The sequence below is a fragment of the Schistocerca piceifrons genome, chromosome 7 (assembly GCF_021461385.2).
Source record: "Schistocerca piceifrons isolate TAMUIC-IGC-003096 chromosome 7, iqSchPice1.1, whole genome shotgun sequence".
Classification (NCBI taxonomy): Eukaryota; Metazoa; Arthropoda; class Insecta; order Orthoptera; family Acrididae; genus Schistocerca; species Schistocerca piceifrons.
In genome coordinates this window covers 196,958,218-196,980,371 of record NC_060144.1, presented here as the reverse complement: position 1 = coordinate 196,980,371, position 22,154 = coordinate 196,958,218, and the positions used below count along the sequence as shown (strand labels likewise).

The following is a 22,154-nucleotide window of genomic DNA, read 5'->3' as shown; positions in this document are numbered from 1 at the left end:
AAAGTCTAACAAGATTTGGTTGTAATCGGTCCAGGAATTTAGGAGGAGCTCTGTAGTCGTGGCTTTGGCGGCTACACACATGTCACATATATTTAACACATTTCACATATATTTATACATGTAGTTCACCTATATCACTAGCACATTTTGCCGTGCGGTTTCTTTCTCTCGCAGCTCTATATCTATGACGTCATGTCTCCTGCACTCTGTGTCGTACAATGACATAATTCTCAAGATATATTCAGCGGTATATTTGGACACTGTCAGCGAAATGCATTGCGAATACAGATAATAGTAAAGAAGTAATAAACGAACAGCGAAAATGTAGTAAGGCATAAACTTTTCTCCGTTCATCAATTTTGTGGGAACTGTCAGGAAGAAAAACCTTTCTAAATTGTTCGAATTTATGAGTAAATTTTGTTGCATGTCAGTAAGTGCTTTCATTCTTAAATACTGGATCCACACCCACCACTTTCATGGGTAGGTGGGTTTTACCCACACAGCGGTTCTTTCCAGACAGTAACTGATGTTGAAACGACGACAGTGCTGGAAAACCTCTTACGTTATTTGATTTTCAAACAGCTGAGCAGAACTGAACGTACTCGGACATTTCGGTCTTTACTTATTCTGATCAACACTAAACTGACACACAATATTTTTAGCGCAACGCAATCTGACTTTCAATAATCCCTACAAAAGAATGGCCCTGACTAACAATAACCTACACCTTCATGAATCACTTACCTCGCAAAAATCTTCGTTACTCGAACTACTACAATACAGCGAGTGCCAATACTGCCAGCTAAATAGAAGATTCTAACTACTGAAGGCACAAACTACTGATAGGCATGGTTAGCAAATGAAAGATTTAGATAGGGAACATACAATGTATTTACCTTAATAATGTTCGAAAGTCATTATATATATATATATATATATATATATATATATATATATATATATATATATATATCCACCACTGCTGGCGGCTCACCTCCAACTGCGCGACGCTACGCGCTGTACACATCCAACTGCCCAACACTACAATAGCAAATATTCCAACAATGCAAACCAGCCACAGACTTCACACAGCACAGTGAGTGATTTTCATATAGACCGCTACGTGGCGTTATCAACATAAAAACCTAAACAGCCTACTTACAATGATTGTACCAAATTTGGTTGAAATCGGTCCAATGGTTTAGGAGGTGGTGTAGATTAGTGTTTAACATACCGTCGACAACGAGGTCATTAGAGGCGAAGCACAAGCTCGGATTGGGGAGGCATAGAGAAGGAAATCGGCCGTGCCCTTTGGAAGGAACCATCCTGACATTTGCCTTAAGGAATTTAGGGAAATCACGCCCAACACGGATTTGAACCGTCGTCCTCCCAAATCCGAGTCCAATGTGCTAACCACTGCACTACCTTGCTCTGTGTTTAGGAGGAGATGTAGGACACTTATACATATATGGGTGGCTCTCCTGAGAGTCGTAAGCGATGGAATTCAGGAATTTATTGAATAGTACACCATGACGGAAGATCAAAGTATTAAGTTTATTAGCCCACCGCGTAGCCTATTCTGCTTTCGCATCTGTGGTGTTTTTGCCTCTGTTTCTATAAAACCGATTTCTAATATTGCTGGAACCAGGAGAAGCCAGAGAATAGCGATCGCCTTTACGACTTTTTCTCGATTAGGTAAATGAATCGCAAATAATTCGTAAATAGGCTCGTCATTAACAATAACATTATACCATGATCAGAAATAACGAATTGACGGTTTATTGATATTCCAGATCAGTTTACAGTACAGCATTTATTGCTGAAAATGTGACACCACGATTCATACATATAACATGAACAAAACGAATTCTGGGAATAATTCCGAGTCACATAACTACAAATATGATGACGAGTATTTATAGACAAAATGTCATCACAGAGTGTATTTCAGTGTATTACCATTTGGACTACAAACTGATAAGTAGAGAAAATTCCTCTCACATGAACTAGCAACTCACAGAGCCATCTAGAATATATCACCACCTCATAAAGAAAACGCTCTGACAAAAGTTGAAGAATGTACAGAAGTAATGCAGTGCAAAGAGACCACATTAAAAGTGCTTCAAAACATATGTGGCATTCAACAATCCCTTGTCCTTGGACCAGATCAGTCTGCGCTGCCCTTTACAAATATAATGCACAGCTTCACTTTGCAAGCTTATTACACAGTACTAATAACTGATTCACACCGTGAAAGTTGAGAATAGCGTGTGGCCTGACTGCATGAAGAACCGCTGCATCAAAAACGTCTCGAGTTCCACATCGGTAGGAGACACTAAGACATTTTTGTATTATTGGAATGCCAGTGATAGCGTTGAGTGGTTCCATATCAATATGTACTCTCCAACATGGTACTCCGTCTTCTGTGTTACGTCTTCAACATACTACGCCATGCCTTGACCTGTCTTTATTGTTCAGTTACTTTCAGTCTCACCTTTCCTGTCTACATCTTGCCTGAGTCTTCTGCATCTACATCATACTCCGCAAGCCACGTAATGGTGTGTGGCGGAGGGTACTTTCAGTACCACCATCTGATCACTCCAACCCTGTTTCACTCGCGAATAGTGCGTGGGAAGAATGATTGTGGGTAAGCCTTAGTGTTGGCTCTAATTTCTCGAATTTTCTCCTCGTGATGAATACGCGAGATGTATGTGGGGGGGAAGTGATACGTTGCCTGACTCTTCCTGAAAAGTGCTGTCCCGAAATTTCAGTAGTAAATCTCTCCGTGATGCACAACGCCTCTCTTGTAACGTCTGCCAGTGGAGTTTGTTTAGCATTTCCGTAACGCTCTCTCGCCAGCTAGAAGATCCCGTGAGGAAACACGCCGCTCTTCGTTGGATCTTATCTGTCTCCTCTATCAGTCCTACCTGACAGGGATCCCAGATAGATGAACAGTACTCAACAACCCGGCGATATAAGCGCCTTATATGTTACATTTATTTACGTTCAGGGTCAACTGCCAGTCTGCACCCTTCATCAATTCTCTGCAGGTCGTTCGTAAATTCTTACTATCTTCTGGCGTTGCTACTTTGGTATAGACAACTACATCATCCGGGAATAGCCTTAAAGAGCATCTGGCGCTTTCTACTAGATCATTTACATATAGTACTGTAAACAGCAACGGTCCTATCACAGTTTCCTTTGGTGCTCCGAATATTACCTTTACATCTTTTGATTTAGTTCCGTTAAGAGCGAAGTGTTGAGTTCTATCTGCAAGAAAGTCTTGAATCCATTCGCATCTCTGCTCAGATACTCCGTAAGCTCGTACTTTTTTCATTAAACGGCAATGCGGGACGGTGTCAAATGCCTTACTGAAATCAAGGAACACGGCATCAACCGGAGTACCATTGTCCACTGCGCTGTAGATCTCATAGAGGAACAGAGCTAGCTGAGTTTCGCAGGATCTCTATTTGCGGAATCCAAGTTGGTTTTTATAGAGGAGATGTTCGTTTTCCAAGAACGTCATAATTCTCGAGCATAAAACATGTTCCATAATTCTACAGCCGGCCGACGTGGCCGTGCGGTTAAAGGCGCTGCAGTCTGGAACCGCAAGACCGCTACGGTCGCAGGTTCGAATCCTGCCTCGTGCATGGATGTTTGTGATGTCCTTAGGTTAGTTAGGTTTAACTACTTCTAAGTTCTAGGGGACTAATGACCTCAGCAGTTGAGTCCCATAGTGCTCAGAGCCATTTGAACCATTTTGAACCATAATTCTACAACAGATTGACGTCAACAATATAAGCCTATAACTGTGTGGATCTTTCTTATGGCCTTTCTTAAAAACGAGAATGACCTGAGCTTTTTTCCAGTCGTTAGGTATCATTCGCTGCTCAAGCGATTTACGATAAATTACTGCTAGAAGGGGAGCAAGTTCTTTCGCGTAACCTTTATAAAATCTTATAGGTATCTCATCTGGTCCTAAGGCCTTGCCACTACTAAGCGATTGTGGCTGCTTTTCACTTCCGCGATCGGTTACCTCCACATCTGCCATTTCGATGTGCGTACTACGATTGAAAGGAGGGACAGTGTTACAGTCTTTTGCGGTGAAACAACTTCGGAAGACCGAATTCAGTATTTCTGCCTTCTTTCTGTTATCTTACGTTTCGGTGCCGGTGTGATCGCTGAGAGAATGAATAGATGATTCAGTCCGGAGCAGCGCTGCTGCTTCGGTCGCAGGTTCGAATCCTGCCTCGGGCATGGATGTGTGTGATGTCCTTCGGTTAGTTAGGTTTAAGTAGTTCTAAGTCTAGGTTACTGATGACCTCAGACGTTAAGTCCCATAGTGCTTAGAGGCATTTGAACCATTTGCATAGATGATTTTGACCTACTTACTAATTTTACATACGACCAAAATCTCTTTACTCAGTTCGGTTGACAATGTCTTACTTTCAAAACCATTGAACGCTTCTCTCATTGCTCTCCTTACGCTCATTTTCGCTTCGTTCAGCTTTTGTTTGTCAGCTAGGTTTTTACTTATGTTGAACCTGAGGTAAAGTGCTCTTTGTTTACATAGCGCTTTTCTAACACGGCTATTAAACCATGGTGGATCTTTCTCATCCCTTAAAACGTTACTCGGAACATACTTGTCTAGGGCATATTGAACGATACCTTTGAATGTTTTCCATTTTTTTCCACATATTCGTCCTCATATCCGAAAATTTGATGCTGGCTGCTGAGATATTCCGAAATTTGCATCCTGTCACCCTTGCCGAGCAAATATATCTTCCTACCTGTCTTAATATTCCTTGTAGGACCTGTCGTCATAGATGCTCTCACAGCATTATGATCACCGATACCTTCCTCTACGTTAACTGGTTCGATAAGTTCAGGTCTGTTTGTTACCAGGAGTTCTAAGACATTATCCTCTGACTATCTGCTCAAGGTAATTTTCAGACAAGACATCCAGAACAATGCGACACGATTCCATGCCTCTGGCACCAGTTTTTATGGCATAACGCTCCCCGATCTATACCCGACAAGTTGAAGTCACCCCCTATTACAACGACATGATCAGGAAAATCACTAATGATTTCTGCAAGTTCAGTCCGGAATGCTCTACAACTACAGATCCTAACCAAAGCATCCGATCACCATTTTTGACCGTTATTTGATACTCAGTTTCACCCAGATTAATTCACATTTGGAATCCGTGATAACCTCGCTAGATTTTATCGATTATTTTACTGCAATAAACACGCCGCCACCATTGGCGACTAACCTATCCTTACGATAAACATTCCCGTTTGAACTTAGGATTTCTTTGTCATTGACGTCTGGTTTCAACCAGCTTTCTGTTCTCAATACTGTCTATGCATTATAACCTTCAGTAAACCGACACTAATTCTAGGACCTTTCCTTGGATGCACCTGCAGTTTACTATCATACTCGTATTAATCTATCTCTGATCTGAGAGGACCAATATTCTCTGAGGTCGCTCTGGCTGATGTAACAGGCAAATTGTCTTTGCTTGCAAGGGAGGGGTTCTCTAACTTAAAAAAGCCCAACGTGCACGCCACACGTACTCCGCTACCCTAGTAGCCGCTCTCTGCCTTTACTGCACGCCTGACCTATTGAGGGCAGCCCTACAATTCTGCACCCGATAGTGGAGCTCGAGAAATTCTCGGAGCCGTCTAAGCCTCTGGTTTAGGTCTTCCACTATGCTCCAAACCAGAGGACCGAGATCAACCCTGGGCACTATGCTACAAACAGACTCCTTAGCCTGCACTCCACGTGCGTTGCTAGTTGCCTTCGCCAAACCATCCAACCACCGAAAGGAGCCGAGGATGGCCTCAGAACCCAAGCAGCAGGCGTCATTCGTGCCGACATGTGCCACTACATGCAGCCGGTTGCACCCAGTGCACTCGATAGCTGCCTGCAGGGTCTCCTCCACATCATGGATGAGACCTCCCGGCAAACATACCAAATGCACACTGGAATTCTTTCTCGCCTTGTCTGCTATCTCCGTGAGGGGTTCCATCACCCGCCTAACATTGGAGCTCCCAATGACTAGCATACCCACCCTCTGTACTTGTCCAGTCGGGGCAGGAAAATCGACCACTGGCCCAACAGGAAAGGCATCCCATGCTGGCTCAAAGATATCATCAACACTGGGTAGCATCTCGTACCTGTTGCTAAGACATAGGGAGCCAGCCGCACGGCCTGCTCCCTCTTTCGCCTTCCTCCCAGTGACACGCGAAACCACCACTGTCTGCCAGCCACTCTGGAGTGAGGAGGACCGGTCAGATGTTGCATATCGGAAGGCACAGTGACGTCTGGGTCACCAGGGGATTCCAGTGGCACCAGAGCTGTCGCACGTCTCGTCACTGTCGCTCCGACGTCACCGCAACTTCGAGCATTAGCTAGAAGCTAGTCGACGGTAGGCAACGCAGCTTCCAGCTATTTTCGGACAGCAGCCAACTCTCCTTGTGTCTGGTCACAACAAGCACAGTCCCTATCCATATGGTACTGTGTATAAATTAGATATAAGGTCTCAAATGGCACTACAGAGTTTGAAAATATACCAAAGGAGATTAAAATAACACTAAAAGTTGCTGTGTAGATTTCTCACTGTACTCTGAGACCGCAAGCTGTTCAACAGAAATAAATTTCTCTATTGACGTTGATGTATTTACAGATACCTGTTATTAGAAATCCTTTTTACCGAAGAGTTACTGCATGGGATAAATATTTAAACTAGAATGCACTGATCTAAACTGCATCTGCCTACTAGTGCACGATTAAAACTCAGTGGCGTGATTGGGGTTTCTGGCGTCGGGAAAATTTACACAAGGAAGCCGCCCTGCACAAAGATATTCGCAAGACTTACGCAAAAACAAAAACTATGATTAATTTTCCAACCACTAGTCTACACAGTAAAATACACACGTACAGATCACTTCTTTGCAGAATCATGTGAACAATAAAAACAAAGACTAAATTAATTTACAGTTTATCAGACAAGTGCTGCGGATGCTCTTGTCGATTATAATTATCCGGGCTCTTATGGCGTGGTCGGTTGATGAATTCTGTGTCGATTCCCAACGTTTCGTCTCCGACTGCAGGAGACATCTTCAAGGGGGTCCGTAGCTCAATGGAAGGTCCAACACACCCACTGGCTCGCTACTGACTGCCGCTAAATTCCGTGTCCGCGGGCTCCCGCGCCGCGGCGTGACGTCACGTGTTTTGAAAACGTCAGTGCAATTGGCCGCTGTCCTTCGCCGTCGATCGCCGTTGCCATCACCCAGTAGTGGACGGGTGGTACACATCTTTAACACCGGCATCCATATGCCGTTTGATTTCACACCCTCCACCTTACGGTTGAAATTATTTGGGTGTTTAGCGATTTCGATTGCCTCCCTGTAGAGCCTTTCGTAATATCCGCTTGTGGCTGCTAGTACCTGCGTCTCCTCGAAACGAATATTGTGGTTCCCTGGCTGGAAAGCATGCTCCGCAACAGCTGATCGTTCCGTTTCTCGTCTTCTGCTCTTCCAAACGTTTAGAAACAGTTCTTTTAGTGGTACCCACATAAACATCACCACAGCTGCATGGGATCGTATACACTCGTTGGGAATCGACACAGAATTCATCAACCGACCACGGCATAACAGCCCGGATAATTATAATCGACATGATATTTACGGCCGTGAAAGTCTACATTTGCGGATGCTCTGTTGCGCGTCCTGTGAGCTCGGCTTGGCGTCATAGCTGTGTCCACTTATTGTCTTCCTTCTTCTCAAAAACCACTTAGAATAGGATAAAGTTGGATGACGATTGTGTGAGCTGATTAATTATGTGCTCAAACTCTCCAAGAGACTTTGCCTTTCAGATACCCATAAACACAGAAATTTGTTTAACTCATGGAATAGTCTTGCTGCAGGGTTCGCAACTGTATGAAATTTTGATATCAGAATTTGGTGGCTATTGCTTCTCTTTAAAAATTTTGCCACTGTGTGCAGGTAAATTGACATCTGTTAATATGCTTGATTATTATTATTATTATTGTTATTACGTACATTGAAGGTGGAGGAGAGGCAGAAAGGAAAGGGAAGAGAAGGAACTGATGATATCAGCTGCATTAGGACTTTCTGTAGAATGAGTGGCGATGAGCCAAATGTGTGCTGAACTGGCACTTGAACCTGGGATCTCCTGTATACTAGGAAATTGCATTATCTAATGTGCCACTTGGACATAGTGTTAACCACCACTGTGTAGACTATCTCAGCATGTCCCTCGACTGACCCACACCTAGCACTGCCACTTATCCACTATCCCTGGCCATGTTCTCCTTCATCACTAATTTTAGATTTAGGGCATGTCTGAAAGATCGGACACTACACATTCAAATAAGTGATATGCCTCTATGGCAATCAGTCAAGAACTGTCAGTGCATTTATTTTCGACCACCAGCAGGAATCTAAAATCAATGAGCAAGGAGCACATGTGTGAGGACTGCAGAAAAGTAGTGGCACTAGGTGGGAATGTGGATACGCCGAGGAGTGTGCCAAGATAGTCTACACATTTGTTATGAACATTATTTCTGGGTGGTGCAATGGTCAATGAAACTGCCTAGTAAGCAGGAGATCCCGTGTTTGGCATACATTCCACATAAAGTCCTGATGCAGCTGATATCATCGGTTCCTCTCGTTCCTCTTGCTTTTTGCACCCTCCACTTTCAATTTACGTAATATGAATCACAGCTGCAGATTCTGCATGGTGTGTGTTCTTTGAGACACATCCGAAAGACCAGACACCACCCATTCGTATAATTACTGTTATTATTGTTATTCTGAACGTTTTTAATATCTTTGCTATATATTGCTTCTGATCATATGCAAGAGAGACCTTAAGGCCCTCTTCTTGTCAGACTAAATAAGCAATAAATAAGTATGGACTTGCCTATGGATGAGGAGGTAGTGCTCTTGTGTGCCTACTCTTTACAGTACTTCATGAAAGTGTCATACAGTGCAACAATATCTTTAATGACGGTCTTTCCATGTGGAAAATGTACACAGATGCCAAACCACAAAATTTTTGGCTCCTTAGCCAGTAAAATCGGATTTAATTTGTCTCTTATCCTTCTGCTGGACAGCTTTGTTTTCTGACTTTCTCAGTACTCCCTGAACTCTGCACTGCAGGTTATGAAATTTGCAATATTCACTTCATTTTAGGGCATATATCATGTTCCCTCCTCCCCTCAATGCAAAATACATCTTCCAAATTTCTTCAGATTCTTCAGAAATCCACACTAAATACTTGTTAATTTATCTTTACATTTGTAAAATGAAACATTTTTTGAGGCATATAGCGCATACCAAGCTTTTGCTCCCTTTGTTCTTGCGCCCTTTTTTGTGGATAGCCACTGGGCACATGAAACCTGTATTCAGACCATAATTTCACATACCTCCATCTTTATACTTGTGGTAACTCACTCATTGATTAACAAAATTTTGGTAAAATAATTTGCTTATGTATTCAGTGGAACTCTTTCTAGTACACCTGGGGCAATGGGGGCAGTGTGTGATGATTTGTTCTCTTCTAACGTAAACGATTTTGAAACTATGCTCTTGGTCAGATAATGGCAAACTCGCAGTTCTGGCATATAATAATTTATAGTTCAACAAAAAACGAAGAGCTTTATCTTTGTTATAAACGTTTCTGTGATGCCCAAAAGGATACAAATTAATACGCTTAGGTGCCAGCGTTACTGCAAATGTTTCAACTTCCTCCACAGATTAAGCTTTTGCACAAGAAATGCTTGGGTGTGGAACCAATCTTGTAAACCTTCGCTCTCTGGTTCTTGTGTCAGACTCGGCTTGGAATCCTTAAGCTCTGATTCCAACATTTAACGCACCTGTCGCCAAATAAAAATCTTTTGTCATCTCTTGATAGTACAATATACTATTTTAACTTACCTCTGTTTCGATTGCCTCAAAACCTTTTTGATAATCTGGTGTCCAGTGCCATGCAATCTGGAGACAAACTTCCTGAAAATACTATACAGACCAAGGAAACTCTTTAATTCATTGTTAGTGTAACGCCTTGTAAAATTCCTTACCAAGCTGTTTTCACTTTCATCCAGTCGAATACATTTTGATGTGGAAATTAAAAACGGAGTAATAGGAAGAAAGAATCTTCTCTGGTTTCGGCTGTCGAGGAAGAATGGGCTGCCATTCCTCCACAGACATTCTGACATCCAAGGACAGTGCCCCCAACAGAGTCTAACCCATCAAAAAGGTTAAGGGTGGACACAGCTCATACTAATGTCCACTAACAGGTGTCTGGATACTCTTGATCAGTTAGTGTGGATACAGAAACCAAGGTGAAGAGCGCATGATGTTAGAGAATTTGAAGGAAGTGGTAAAACTTTGGTTGGAAGAGTGGAAATCTAGGAGTCACTGGCATAAGAGCGGGCTGGTCGAATTATGGCCGTATAGCTGTAGTCTATGTCGTAGCGACTCCTTATCAATTAGAGGGCCCGCACAACAGACAAGCCAGGTGGGCTGCCGACCTCCCTTCAAGGGCTCAGTATCAATGCTGATGCAGGCATAAGTGATTCAGAGCACACTATTTAGCATACATTGTTAAACGTGGAGATCCTCAGGAGTCGACCATTACGAATTCCAATCTAGACCCAACGACGTAGTCAAATAGGACTGTAGGGCACAGTACCATCGAGAATGGACCGCAGATCAATAGAAATATGTCACCGATTTTGTGTACGCCTCTATGTCAAAGTGAGTTCCAAAGCGCTACAGGCAGTCCAGCTTGCACAATGACCGTGCGGTAGTTAAAAAGAATGGGGTGGGGTAGAATGGTGTTGCAGCTCCTCATTTAGTCACATATTTCCGTAACCAATGTTGAGATGATGTGCAGAGCGATGCCACTGGACAGTGGATGATTGGAAACGACTGGGAGTAATGAATCAGTATATACCTTGTGTCAATTCGATGGAAGGGTTTGGCCTTGGTCAATGCCTGGAGGACATTACCTGTCACCTTGTGTAATGCCATGAGAGGGTGTTACTGTATGGGAGGTGTGGTCCCCTTCATGCACTTAAGAAACGCAAAACGCCGAAAGATGAGAACACTTTTATAGCTCTTTGTAATGCTTATAGTAGAGGAACATTTCGGAGATCCTGGCCGTGTATCCTGTCATAGAACAGGAATTATGAGGCAGTGGCATGCAGACAATAACATTCCTGACATGGACTGGCCTGTGCAGAATCCCGACCTGAGCAGACCTTTGGGATGAGTTAGAACACTGACTTCACTCCAGACCACTGCATCCAAGATTACTATCTTCTCGGGTTTCGGCTTTGAGGAAGAATGGGCTGCCATTCCTTCACAGACATTCAGACATCCCATGCAAGTGCCCCAACAGAGTGTAGCCCATCAAAAGCGCGAAGGGTGGACACAGCTCATCCTAACGTCCACTAACAGTTGTCTGGATACTCTTGATCAGTTAGTGTAAGTTAATAGAGGATATTAGTGAGAGAGGATGGGTGGATACAGAAAGCAAGGTGAAGAGTGCATGGTGTTAGGGAATTTGGAGGAAGTGGTAAAGTTCTGGAGGAGTGGAAATCTAGGAATCATTGGCATAAGAGTGGGCTGGTCGAATTATGTCCGTGTGGCTGTAGTCTATGTCGTAGCGGCCCCTTAACAGTTAGAGGGCCAGCACAACAGACAAGCAAGGTGAGCTGCTGACCTTTCAAGAGCTCATATCGAAACATCGCCAGTGGATGTAAACAACAACAGACTTTCCGCATAAACACGGAAATACTTCGTGAAAAGCCAGGTGACAGAGATCCATCAATTGGAACTAATGTGACTACGTGTAGCACTCCGCCGAATCGGCATTGTAAGCACACCAGCAATTAGACCAGAAATGTGTACCTACAGCTAGGACAGCTCCGGCCAATACCTATGCCGGCTCTAGCATAGTAGACACTCGCCGTAGCATTGGGTAGAAAGTTGTGTCTTTGTAATTGTGTAGAGCAGTATCTTGGTTATTATTTTCTTTTCATTGTCTTGTACTCTTAAATGATGTTTGCCACCACAAGAATTGTTATGCTTCTTGTTGTTTTTGCGGTTGGAAATTAGTGCGCGCCAAGGGGGCGTTTTAGTTATAATAAAATGTGTTCAATCTTGATAATTCGTTTTGTCCTGCCGACCACAGAACACTACAGACTATGTTAGAGGATGCACTCCATAAGTTCTGCAGGTTAGAAGTTTTAGTCTATAGTAGGCTTTCTGATGGATGGTTAGTAGGTGCGGTTTCTGTGTTAGTTTATTTATGTAGCCTGGCAGTATTTGGTGGCATCAGACCATCTCTTATATCTGCCCAGGCGTTCTTGATGTTATGAATCACGTGCATTATGACAAGGATGTTATAAGTTACCTCTAATGCACAGCATTACAACAAACGGCAGTTGCTGTAGTGCACAGTGGTGGGCGGTTACTGTGTGCCACTGTGCTATAGCATACTCTAAATATCGCACTAAAATTATGCCGCTTCTCTTCGACTGCAAGTCAGAATTCAAACTAAAACTATGCCATTGCTCATTGAATGCATGCTGTTACGCAAATAAAATGGACGAAAACACGTTTTGTAGCGCTGTCTCTACGGTAACTAAAAACCGGTGTCGAGTGCTGACATGACGGTCGGCCACAATACGATCAATTCAGAGAAGAGACACAGGCATCTGTTTTCGACAGCATATACTCTGATGTGGCACCATCCCTTCCGGCACTTTGAGTGCTATGTTGTTCACAGCACCAGGTCAGTAATTTTTTTTTTAATTTCGTGTAACGTATTGTGCAAGCGGAGAGTATGAAATGTTCTGAGGAGCAGTTGCCGTAACAGCACTGCGGCTGAGTGGTCAAGCACACTCACTGGCAGTTCATTGGCTCCGGTTCAGTTCTTGCTGCTGCTAACACTTTCTTTTTCCATTTTACTTTATTCCTCCAATAGTTAAACAATTTATTATAAAATCTAGATATATTTAAACAGTTCCGTTTATGTGTATAAAATTAATATTTTCAGTTTAGTTACGATTATTACCCTTGTACGTCAAAAGGCTTTAGATTGTGGTAGAATACGCGAGTACATGAGGAAATCTAGTTTCTGCGAATGATCTGCTAAGGAGGCCCTTTTCCAGTAGAGATTCGGAAGAGAAAGTGCGATTTAATAAGTTAGGTAATTTTAATCCAAACGTAAATCCAACAAAAGCAAGGTGTTGGATGAGGCTCGTTGATTTGGCACAGACAATGTGAATAGAAGCAGATAAATGCATCTTTCATGTCCCTAGAATATTTCGCCTGAGTGGGTCGTAGTAAAAGGTAAAATTCTCTCTAAAGATTTATGCGTAGAGTATGAGGAATTTTTGAGCAACAGTGTTGTAAAGGCATACTACGGAAGTGTCAAGCGCATCAAACGGTAATTCGTTGGCTCAGGTACGACTCCCATTGACTCCATCATTTTTTTCCATTTTTTTATTCTCCGCAATGTTAAACGATTAGTTATGAAATTTAAACATATTTAAACAGTCCCCAGTTTGTATATGTAAAATTAGTATACTCAGTTAAGTGTTTATTATTAGCCTTGGTAAGTCAAACGGCTATAGCCCACCACTTTGGCAGGCCGTTCACAAAACATCAAATAAAATGTGTCTTCCACCCTCCAGCGCGTGTACAAACTATGCTGGGTTCTTTTAAAGACGACCTAGGTCTAAGGAAACCAGGGATATATATAAAAGCTCTGCCAGTATGGGGAATCATACGTTGGCCAGATGTGTCGCACTGTTAAGGATGTATGTTCTGAACACAGACGTCACAACAAGCTAGGTCAGCCAGAAAAGTTTGCTGTGGCTGAACACTGTCTTCACACGGAACAGAGCTTGAACTACGGAGAGACAAAGATCTTTTGAATGAAATGAACACCCTTAGCTGGTTACAGGCGTTGACATACGTCAACGGGGACAGATAAAAATGTGTGCGCCGACCGGGACTCGAACCCGGGATCTCCTGCTTACATGGCAGACGTTCTATCCATCTTTCTTTTTTTTTTTAATCTCATTTTGTTCGCGTTTGTTTGTTGCATCTGCTCGGGGCGGACGTCGCAAGACATCCGTTTAAGTTCGTTGTTGATCGATTAGCTCAGTTTTTTTATTACAGAGGGCTGCTAACCCTCTGAACGAACACGCTGAGCTACCGTGCCGGCTGATTACAGGCGTTGACATACGTCAACGGGGACAGATGAAAATGTGTGGCCCAACCGGGATTCAAACCCGGGATCTCCTGATTACATGGCAGACGCTCTATCCATCTGAGCCACCGAGGACACAGAGTATAGCGCGACTGCAGGGATTTATCTCTGGCACGCCTCCCGCGAAACCCACATTCTCAACGTATTGTCCCGCACTACATTCGTAGTGCCCCCGCCCATTATACTCATTACTCGCGGCGCGTTGCCGATTCCCGTAAGAGTTCGGGCACTGTTTCTGCACTCGCACAGAAGAAACAGATGGTCAAGTGGCCGGTGAGCCTTAACTATATATATATATATATATATATATATATATATATATATATATACTAAGATGGTATCTGTTCTTAGTATATATAAAGATCTTTTCGTCCGCTTCCACGAACTGGGATTCCATCATTAAACAAGCAGTCGAAATTCGTATAAGTAACGACCTGATCAATAGAGATACAGGAATTCAACTCAGCAAGGCATGGAAACCAGCACTGACGGTACTAAGGCATCGTCGGCCGCAGTCGAACGAATCCGAGTCAACACAGACGGAGAATCAAAGCCCGCACGCTTAAAATGGGCGCCAACATTCGCCCACACGCGCTCTGCAGCTATTCGCGGCCACGATTTTCCAACGTCGCGAATGAGAAGCCCATGGACCGTTTGTGCGGCAGGGGACACTGGAAGTCGCCGTGCTCTATGATTCGTCTACGACGATGTTATAGCCTTAACCCTTGGTGCCTGCGCATCTCTAGCGAGCCAGCGTATATATTGACGAGCCATTGCAGCACTACGTCTTCTCCAGCCCCCCCCCCCCCCTCCCGTCGCCACGCCTCTATCGCTGTATTCCTCCCTCTCTCCACCTCCACACCATCTCCTTCATCAGGGCAATTTCCAGCACCTCCCCCCACCCCACCACATGTTGAACTTCGCTGTGGCATCTACCCTTCCTACCAACTATAGCCTGGCCTTGTTCCACCCCCCCCCCCAACCCCAGGGCCCCCCTTTTTCCTCTCCCCTTCTCCCAGAGCGGATTTCCCTCCTTTCACCTGAGTCCCTGCACTCCCTCCTCGGCTGTTTTCTTCTCCCGTCCCTTCCCCCTCCCCCGCCCTCCTTCGGCACACCCCAACCTCATCCCCCTTTCTCTCCCCTCCATCTCGCCTCCTTTGCTTTTTTCCTTGACCCCCCCCTCCCCCCCCCTCCCGTGGCAGGTCCTCCCAGGTTTTTATTCATTATCAAGTGTGCTGTGTTTGTGTTGTGTTTGGTGCTGTTCTACAGTGTCATCAAATGATGTGGTTTTAATTGTGTACTCGACCTGTATATAGTCCATGACTGTTCGTGTGCTTTTTATACTGTGGGCGACTTTTAACTTGTTTTTGTCTCAGTGTTTTAAAGTGCACTACACGTTGCTAGCTGTGTTCTTTTTAACTTTATGTCGACTTTTTAACTATCCCCCAGTGTTTGTCCCCATATTAGAGTGTATTTTAACTCCCATCATCTCCATTTAAAGTGTTTTTTATGTCCCTCTCTTTTATCCGCCTTTTATGTAGGAGTTCACTTTCTGTATTTGTAAAGCCCTTTGGCTGAAGAGCGGTGGACTGTGCCGCTGCCACCCCTCCCCTGCCTGTGTGGAGCAGAGAAATGAAATTACAATAAAGAAAAAAAACAGCAAGATCAATCTTATTATGTCTACTGTTTTCCTACAGAGATCGTAATATTCCACCTGGTATGGAAATTATTTGTTGTAACGTTTCATGTTCCACAATTGTAGAACAGAAGAACTAGATCAGCAGTGCCACTTTTAATGGTTAGTATAAATTTCTTATAGGCCTGTGGAATTAAGCTAGCTCATTATTTTGTGCACCTCGTGTTTTCGAAAACGGCCGAGTAGTGTCTACAAAGCCGGTCTGCAAAGTATGACAAAGAGGCCTTCAGCAGCAGCTTGTAGTGCTTCTCCGCATCCCGGCGGCCCACTGGCCAAAGTTGTAAAGCAGACAATGCTTAGTGGCTCCCTGGGACGCCACGGCAGTTGCAGCTCCACGAAGTCAATGCCTGTCCCTCTGTCACCCCACAAAGGGACATTCCTCATAACATTTCGTGTTCCCCGATCTCAGCTCCAGCGCGTTGTATCTTCCCACATACCCAAAACATTTAGAAAACAATTAATGCTTCACCATTTTAAAGAAAGGGAATTTCATAGGGCACCATACTACCAGTTACTATGATCTTAAATAAATATTTCCTTGCGCATATACCATCACTCAGATTCTTTAAATTAATATAAAAATTAACGAAAAAGGAACGCAAATTTGCCTGCTGCATTTCAGTTTGTTTCTGTATAATGCTTAGTGTGCACCTACACTACACTGGAATATGAATATTCACTGTGTAAGTTTCATTTGATGTGTGTGATGCAAATTACTCGAAACTGAATCTGATAATCTGTAAATGAAGTTGAATAGAAAGAATAACTATCAGTAATACACAGAGTGACTTCCTCATCAAATAATTACAACACGCCAACTAACTATCGCCCACTGAATCAGCGTTTTGTAAAAAGAAACGTCACTCCCGAATTTTACAAAAAATTTACAAATGAATACAGTTTCATAACTCAACATCACAAAGTTCGTTTTGGCCCTGCGACTGATTCTTGTCTGCGCTATGGACAGTTCTACTTACCACATAATAAATCACAGCTTCATATCCCTGTAAGAAAGCACTGAGCGGCAGATAGACTTACAGCTCATTCGTAGCTACTTTCCAAAAGGAATTATTTTGTTATCAAAAAATGCAGCTAGCTGTCCACGCAATATTGCAAGTGATGACGGTACACTTCTGTTAAGATTTAATATCAAAGTGAGACGAGAAATGTTGGCAAATGAATAAAAAGGTTGCTTTAAATAGAGATAGCACTACGATTTTTTTTCGTAATAGAAATGAATCACATTAACTTTGAAAATTGTGGTCTTCCTATGGCATTACCATAAACAATGAAAACTGTTTCAGACAAACAGTACGTAAGTTACGAAATTTACCCTCTACTTTTTCTATGAAATACTTTTAATTGAAATGTAGAGGATGCACAATAAGTATCAAAACTCTAAGCACATGAATGATAATTTTGCAATGCATGTCAAAGGACAGCTACTGTTGAGTAAAATGCAGTCTCTACACTACAGTAATTCACAACTGGCGCTTGCAGCACATATAAACTCTATCCACGTTACATCTTTCCAAATGTACAGTCACAACACGAAAGAATCTCAAGAAACATCTTCTATCCTTCTTTATAGAAGGGAACTAGGACTGTAGATAAAATAACACTATATCGATATTTTCCAAAAAGTATCGATATTTATAGGCTTAATTTTTTCCGCGCAATCCAGAATAGGTACTCCAATCACGCAAAATCGCCGTAACCATTAAGGCAATCCTCCCTCATCTACATCTACATCTACATTTATACTTCGCAAGCCACCCAACAGTGTGTGGCAGAGGGCACTTTACGTGCCACTGTCATTACCTCCCTTTCCTGTTCCAGTCGCGTATGGTTCGCGAGAAGAACGACTGTCTGAAAGCCTCCGTGCGCGCTCGAATCTCTCTAATTTTACATTCGTGATCTCCTCGGGAGGTATAAGTAGGGGGAAGCAATATATTCGATACCTCATCCAGAAAAGCACCCTCTCGAAACCTGGCGAGCAAGCTAACCCTGAGACGAAACGCGCCGCTCTTCTTTGGATCTTCTCTATCTCCTCCGTCAACCCGATCTGGTACGGATCCCACACTGATGAGCAATACTCAAGTATAGGTCGAACGAGTGTTTTGTAAGCCACCTCCTTTGTTGATGGACTACATTTTCTAAGGACTCTCCCAATGAATCTCAACCTGGTACCCGCCTTACCAACAATTAATTTTATATGATCATTCCACTTCAAATCGTTCCGTACGCATACTCCCAGATATTTTACACAAGTAATTGCTACCAGTGTTTGTTCCGCTATCATATAGTCATACAATAAAGGATCCTTCTTTCTATTTATTCGCAATACGTTACATTTGTCTATGTTAAGGGTCAGTTGCCATTCCCTGCACCAAGTGCCTATCCGCTGCAGATCTTCCTGCATTTCGCTGCAATTTTCTAATGCTGCAACTTCTCTGTATACTACAGCATCATCCGCGAAAAGCCGCATGGAACTTCCGACACTATCTACTAGGTCATTTATATATATTGTGAAAAGCAATGGTCCCATAACACTCCCCTGTGGCACGCTAGAGGTTACTTTAACGTCAGTAGACGTCTCTCCTATGCACCAGGTCGAAGATACCCGTTTGGTTAAACACCGTGTCCTATTGCATGAAGAAATCCGTGACTGACTGCAGCACCTTCTAGTCCGAGCCTTCAAGGTCTTTTTCAAGAGACCGAAGGCGTGATAATCGCATGGGTACCGTTCTCTAGTGAAGGAGACACCAGGTTCCTTGAAATCAATAAGCTATGGACCCTGCTAATCAAAGAAGAATAGGATGAGCATAACCTTTCTAGGAGATGGCTGGCTCTTGAACTTCTTGCGACGAGGGGACAGTGGATGACACCACTACTCCATACCGATTCTTCATTCTCTGATGGATTTGTACCGGGGTCATGTTTGGATGCATTTGGTAATAAAATCGTCACAGTTCACGTTTCAACACATGCATGTCGGAAAGGCGCGAATGCCACACTCATCCCTTACCTACATGTCGTTTATTATACAGGGTGGTCCACTGATCGTGACCGGGCCAAATATCTCACGAAATAACCGTCAAACGAAAAAACTACAAAGAACGAAACTTGTCTAGCTTGAAGGGGGAAACCAGATGGCGCTATGGTTGGCCCGCTAGATGGCGCTGCCATAGGTCAAACGGATATCAACTGCGTTATTTTAAATAGGAACGCCCATTTTTTATTACATATTCGTGTAGTACGTAAAGAAATATGAATGTTCTAGTTGGATCACTTTTTTCGCTTTGTGATAGATGGCGCTGTAATAGTCACATATGGCTCACAATTTTAGACGAACTGTTGGTAATAGGTAGGTTTTTTAAATTAAAATACAGAACGTAGGTACGTTTGAACATTTTATTTCGGTTGTTCCAGTGTGATACATGTACCTTTGTGAACTTATCATTTCTGAGAACGCACCCTGTTACAGCGTGATTACCTGTAAATACCACATTAATGCAATAAATGCTCAAAATGAGGTCCGTCAACCTCAATGGATTTGGCAATACGTGTAACGATATTCCTCTCAACAGCGAGTAGTTCGCCTTACGAAATGTTCGCACATGCATTGACAATGCTCTGACGCATGTTGTCAGGCGTTGTCGATGGATCACGATAGCAAACATCCTTCAACTTTCCCCGCAGAAAGAAATCAGGGGACGTCAGATCCGGTGAACATGCGGGCCATGGTATGGTGCTTCGACGACCAATCCACCTGTCATGAAATTTGCTATTCAATGCCGCTTCAACCGCACGCGAGCTATGTGTCGGACATCCATCATGCTGGAAGTACATCGCCATTCTGTCATGCAGTGAAACATCTTGTAGTAACATCCGTAGAACATTACGTAGGAAATCAGCGTACATTGCACCATTTAGATTGCCATCGATAAAATGGGAGCCAATTATCCTTCCTCCCATAATGCCGTACCATACATTAACCCGCCAAGGTGGCTGATGTTCCACTTGTCGCAGCCATCGTGGATTTTCCGTGGGCCAGAAGTGCATATTATGCCGGTTTACGTTACCGCTGTTGGTGACTGACGCTTCGTCGCTAAATAGAACGCGTGCAAAAAATCTGTCATCATCCCGTAATTTCTCTTGTATCCAGTGGCAGAACTGTACACGGCGTTCAAAGTCGTCTCCATTCAATTCCTGGTGCATAGAAATATGGTACGGTTGCAATCTATGTTGATGTAGCATTCTCAACACCGACGCTTTTGAGATTCCCGATTCCAGCGCAATTGGTCTGTTATTGATGTGCGGATTAGCCGCGACAGCAGCTAAAACACCTACCTGGGCATCATCATTTGTTGCAGGACGTGGTTGACGTTTCACATGTGGCTGAACAATTCCTGTTTCCTTAAATAACGTAACTATCGGTCCGGACACTTGGATGATGTCGTCCAGGATACCGAGCAGCATACATAGCACACGCCCGTTGGGAATTTTGATCACAATAGCCATACATCAACACGATATCGACTTTTTCCGCAATTGGGAAACGGTCCATTTAACACGGGTAATGTATCACGAAGCAAATTTCGCACTGGCGGAATGTTACGTGGTACCACGTACTTATACGTTTGTGACTATTACAGCGCCATCTAAAACAAAGTGAAAAAAGTGATCCAACTAAAACATTCATATTTCTTTACGTACTACTCGCACGAATATATAATAAAAAAGGGGGATTCCTTTTTAAGAAAACGCAGTTGATATCCGTTTGACCTACAGAAGCGCCATCTAGGGGGCCAACCATAGCGCCGTCTGGTTTCCCCCTTCAAGCTAGACGAGTTTCGTCCTTTGTAGTTTTTTCGTTTGATGCTTATTTCGTGAGATATTTGGCCCGGTCACGATCAGTGGACCACCCTGTATATCCGCATCGCGCTACGTTGCTTGTGCGCTGCAGCAACGCCCTCATACGTAAACCTTCTGATCGCCCCTGATGTTTTGTTTAAGACACAGTACAGATAATCATCTGGTCCTAAATTTGATACGTTACAACAGATTTTTTTTAAGAAGGAGTTAACTTCAGTGTAGGTAGGCTTTTTGTAAAATGGAACATATCCGTTGTTGTGATTGCTTACCTTGTTGTTCCAGGACGGCTACGCCTTCAAGGACATGCAGTTCAAGCCGTGCGAGGGCTACAAGAACGCCATAGAACTGAAGGACCTCAAGCCCGAATTGACTCCGCAGTGCACCTTCAAAGCCGTAGGCTGCTACAAGACCAACATCACCATCGAATCTGCGTGGGTAAGATCCCTCTGTGTCGTAAAGTTTCGGGAATTCATGTCTTGAGATAAATTACTTTGCTAGGAAACCGCAAAGGACAAAATTTTGAAATTCTATGGCATTTACGCTATCTAAATTGCTCAAAATTGTTTTGCTCCGCTCTCATATCGTCCGTCAGGCCTTGATTATCAACTCGAAAAAATCAAGATGCGATCCTTTAATTTTCCTCAATGACAGATAAATCGTAGGCTGTAGTTGTAGAAGTCTGCATTTTGGTTGTTCAGCAAACATTCGAATTTAAAACTCATCTCGTCGCCCTTACGGAAATGTCCGATACTCCAAGATTCTACCACTTCTTCCTCCGAGGAAGCAGAAGAAAGTCACAGGGTACCACAGCAGGAAAATACAGGGCGAGAAGTGCAGGACAAAATGTGGTAACCCGAAGATTCTTCTGTACAGAAAGAATCGGGGTGTTGCCGTGGAGCGAAAAGATTGCCTTGGAGCTTTTTCCTGCGATACTTTATCTCGACAGTCTATGGTGACCTCATGAGGTACTGTGACGTTTCTCCTCTTACGAGCTTATTCTGTTCGTATAACAATGGAAAAAGTTGAAGTAGGTTATTTACTCATGGAAACAAAGAAAATTTTTTAAAACGGAGAACCTTTTAAAAATAGAAGCAAGTATTAAAGTAATTATTCGCATGTCAGGTTAAAAGAAAAAACTTGTACTTGGCTTTAATGGAAAACATAAAGTCACCGCTGGAGAGGTGCTACACTTAACTGTGCGTAGTGGGCCAACAGATTGAATGGCAGAAGCTTTATTTTTAAATCATAATTTTTATTT

At 43.3% G+C, this 22,154-nt stretch overlaps 1 protein-coding gene across 1 annotated transcript in view; it reads left to right on the top strand.

The window, feature by feature from the left end:
- The window catches only part of LOC124805287, a 142,386-nt gene that overhangs the window by 51,287 nt on the left and 68,945 nt on the right, over window positions 1-22,154 (top strand). Inside the window, exon 2 of the mRNA XM_047265796.1 lies at window positions 21,179-21,331. Coding sequence (XP_047121752.1) covers window positions 21,179-21,331 — 153 coding nt within the window. The remainder of the gene's footprint in view (window positions 1-21,178; window positions 21,332-22,154) is intronic.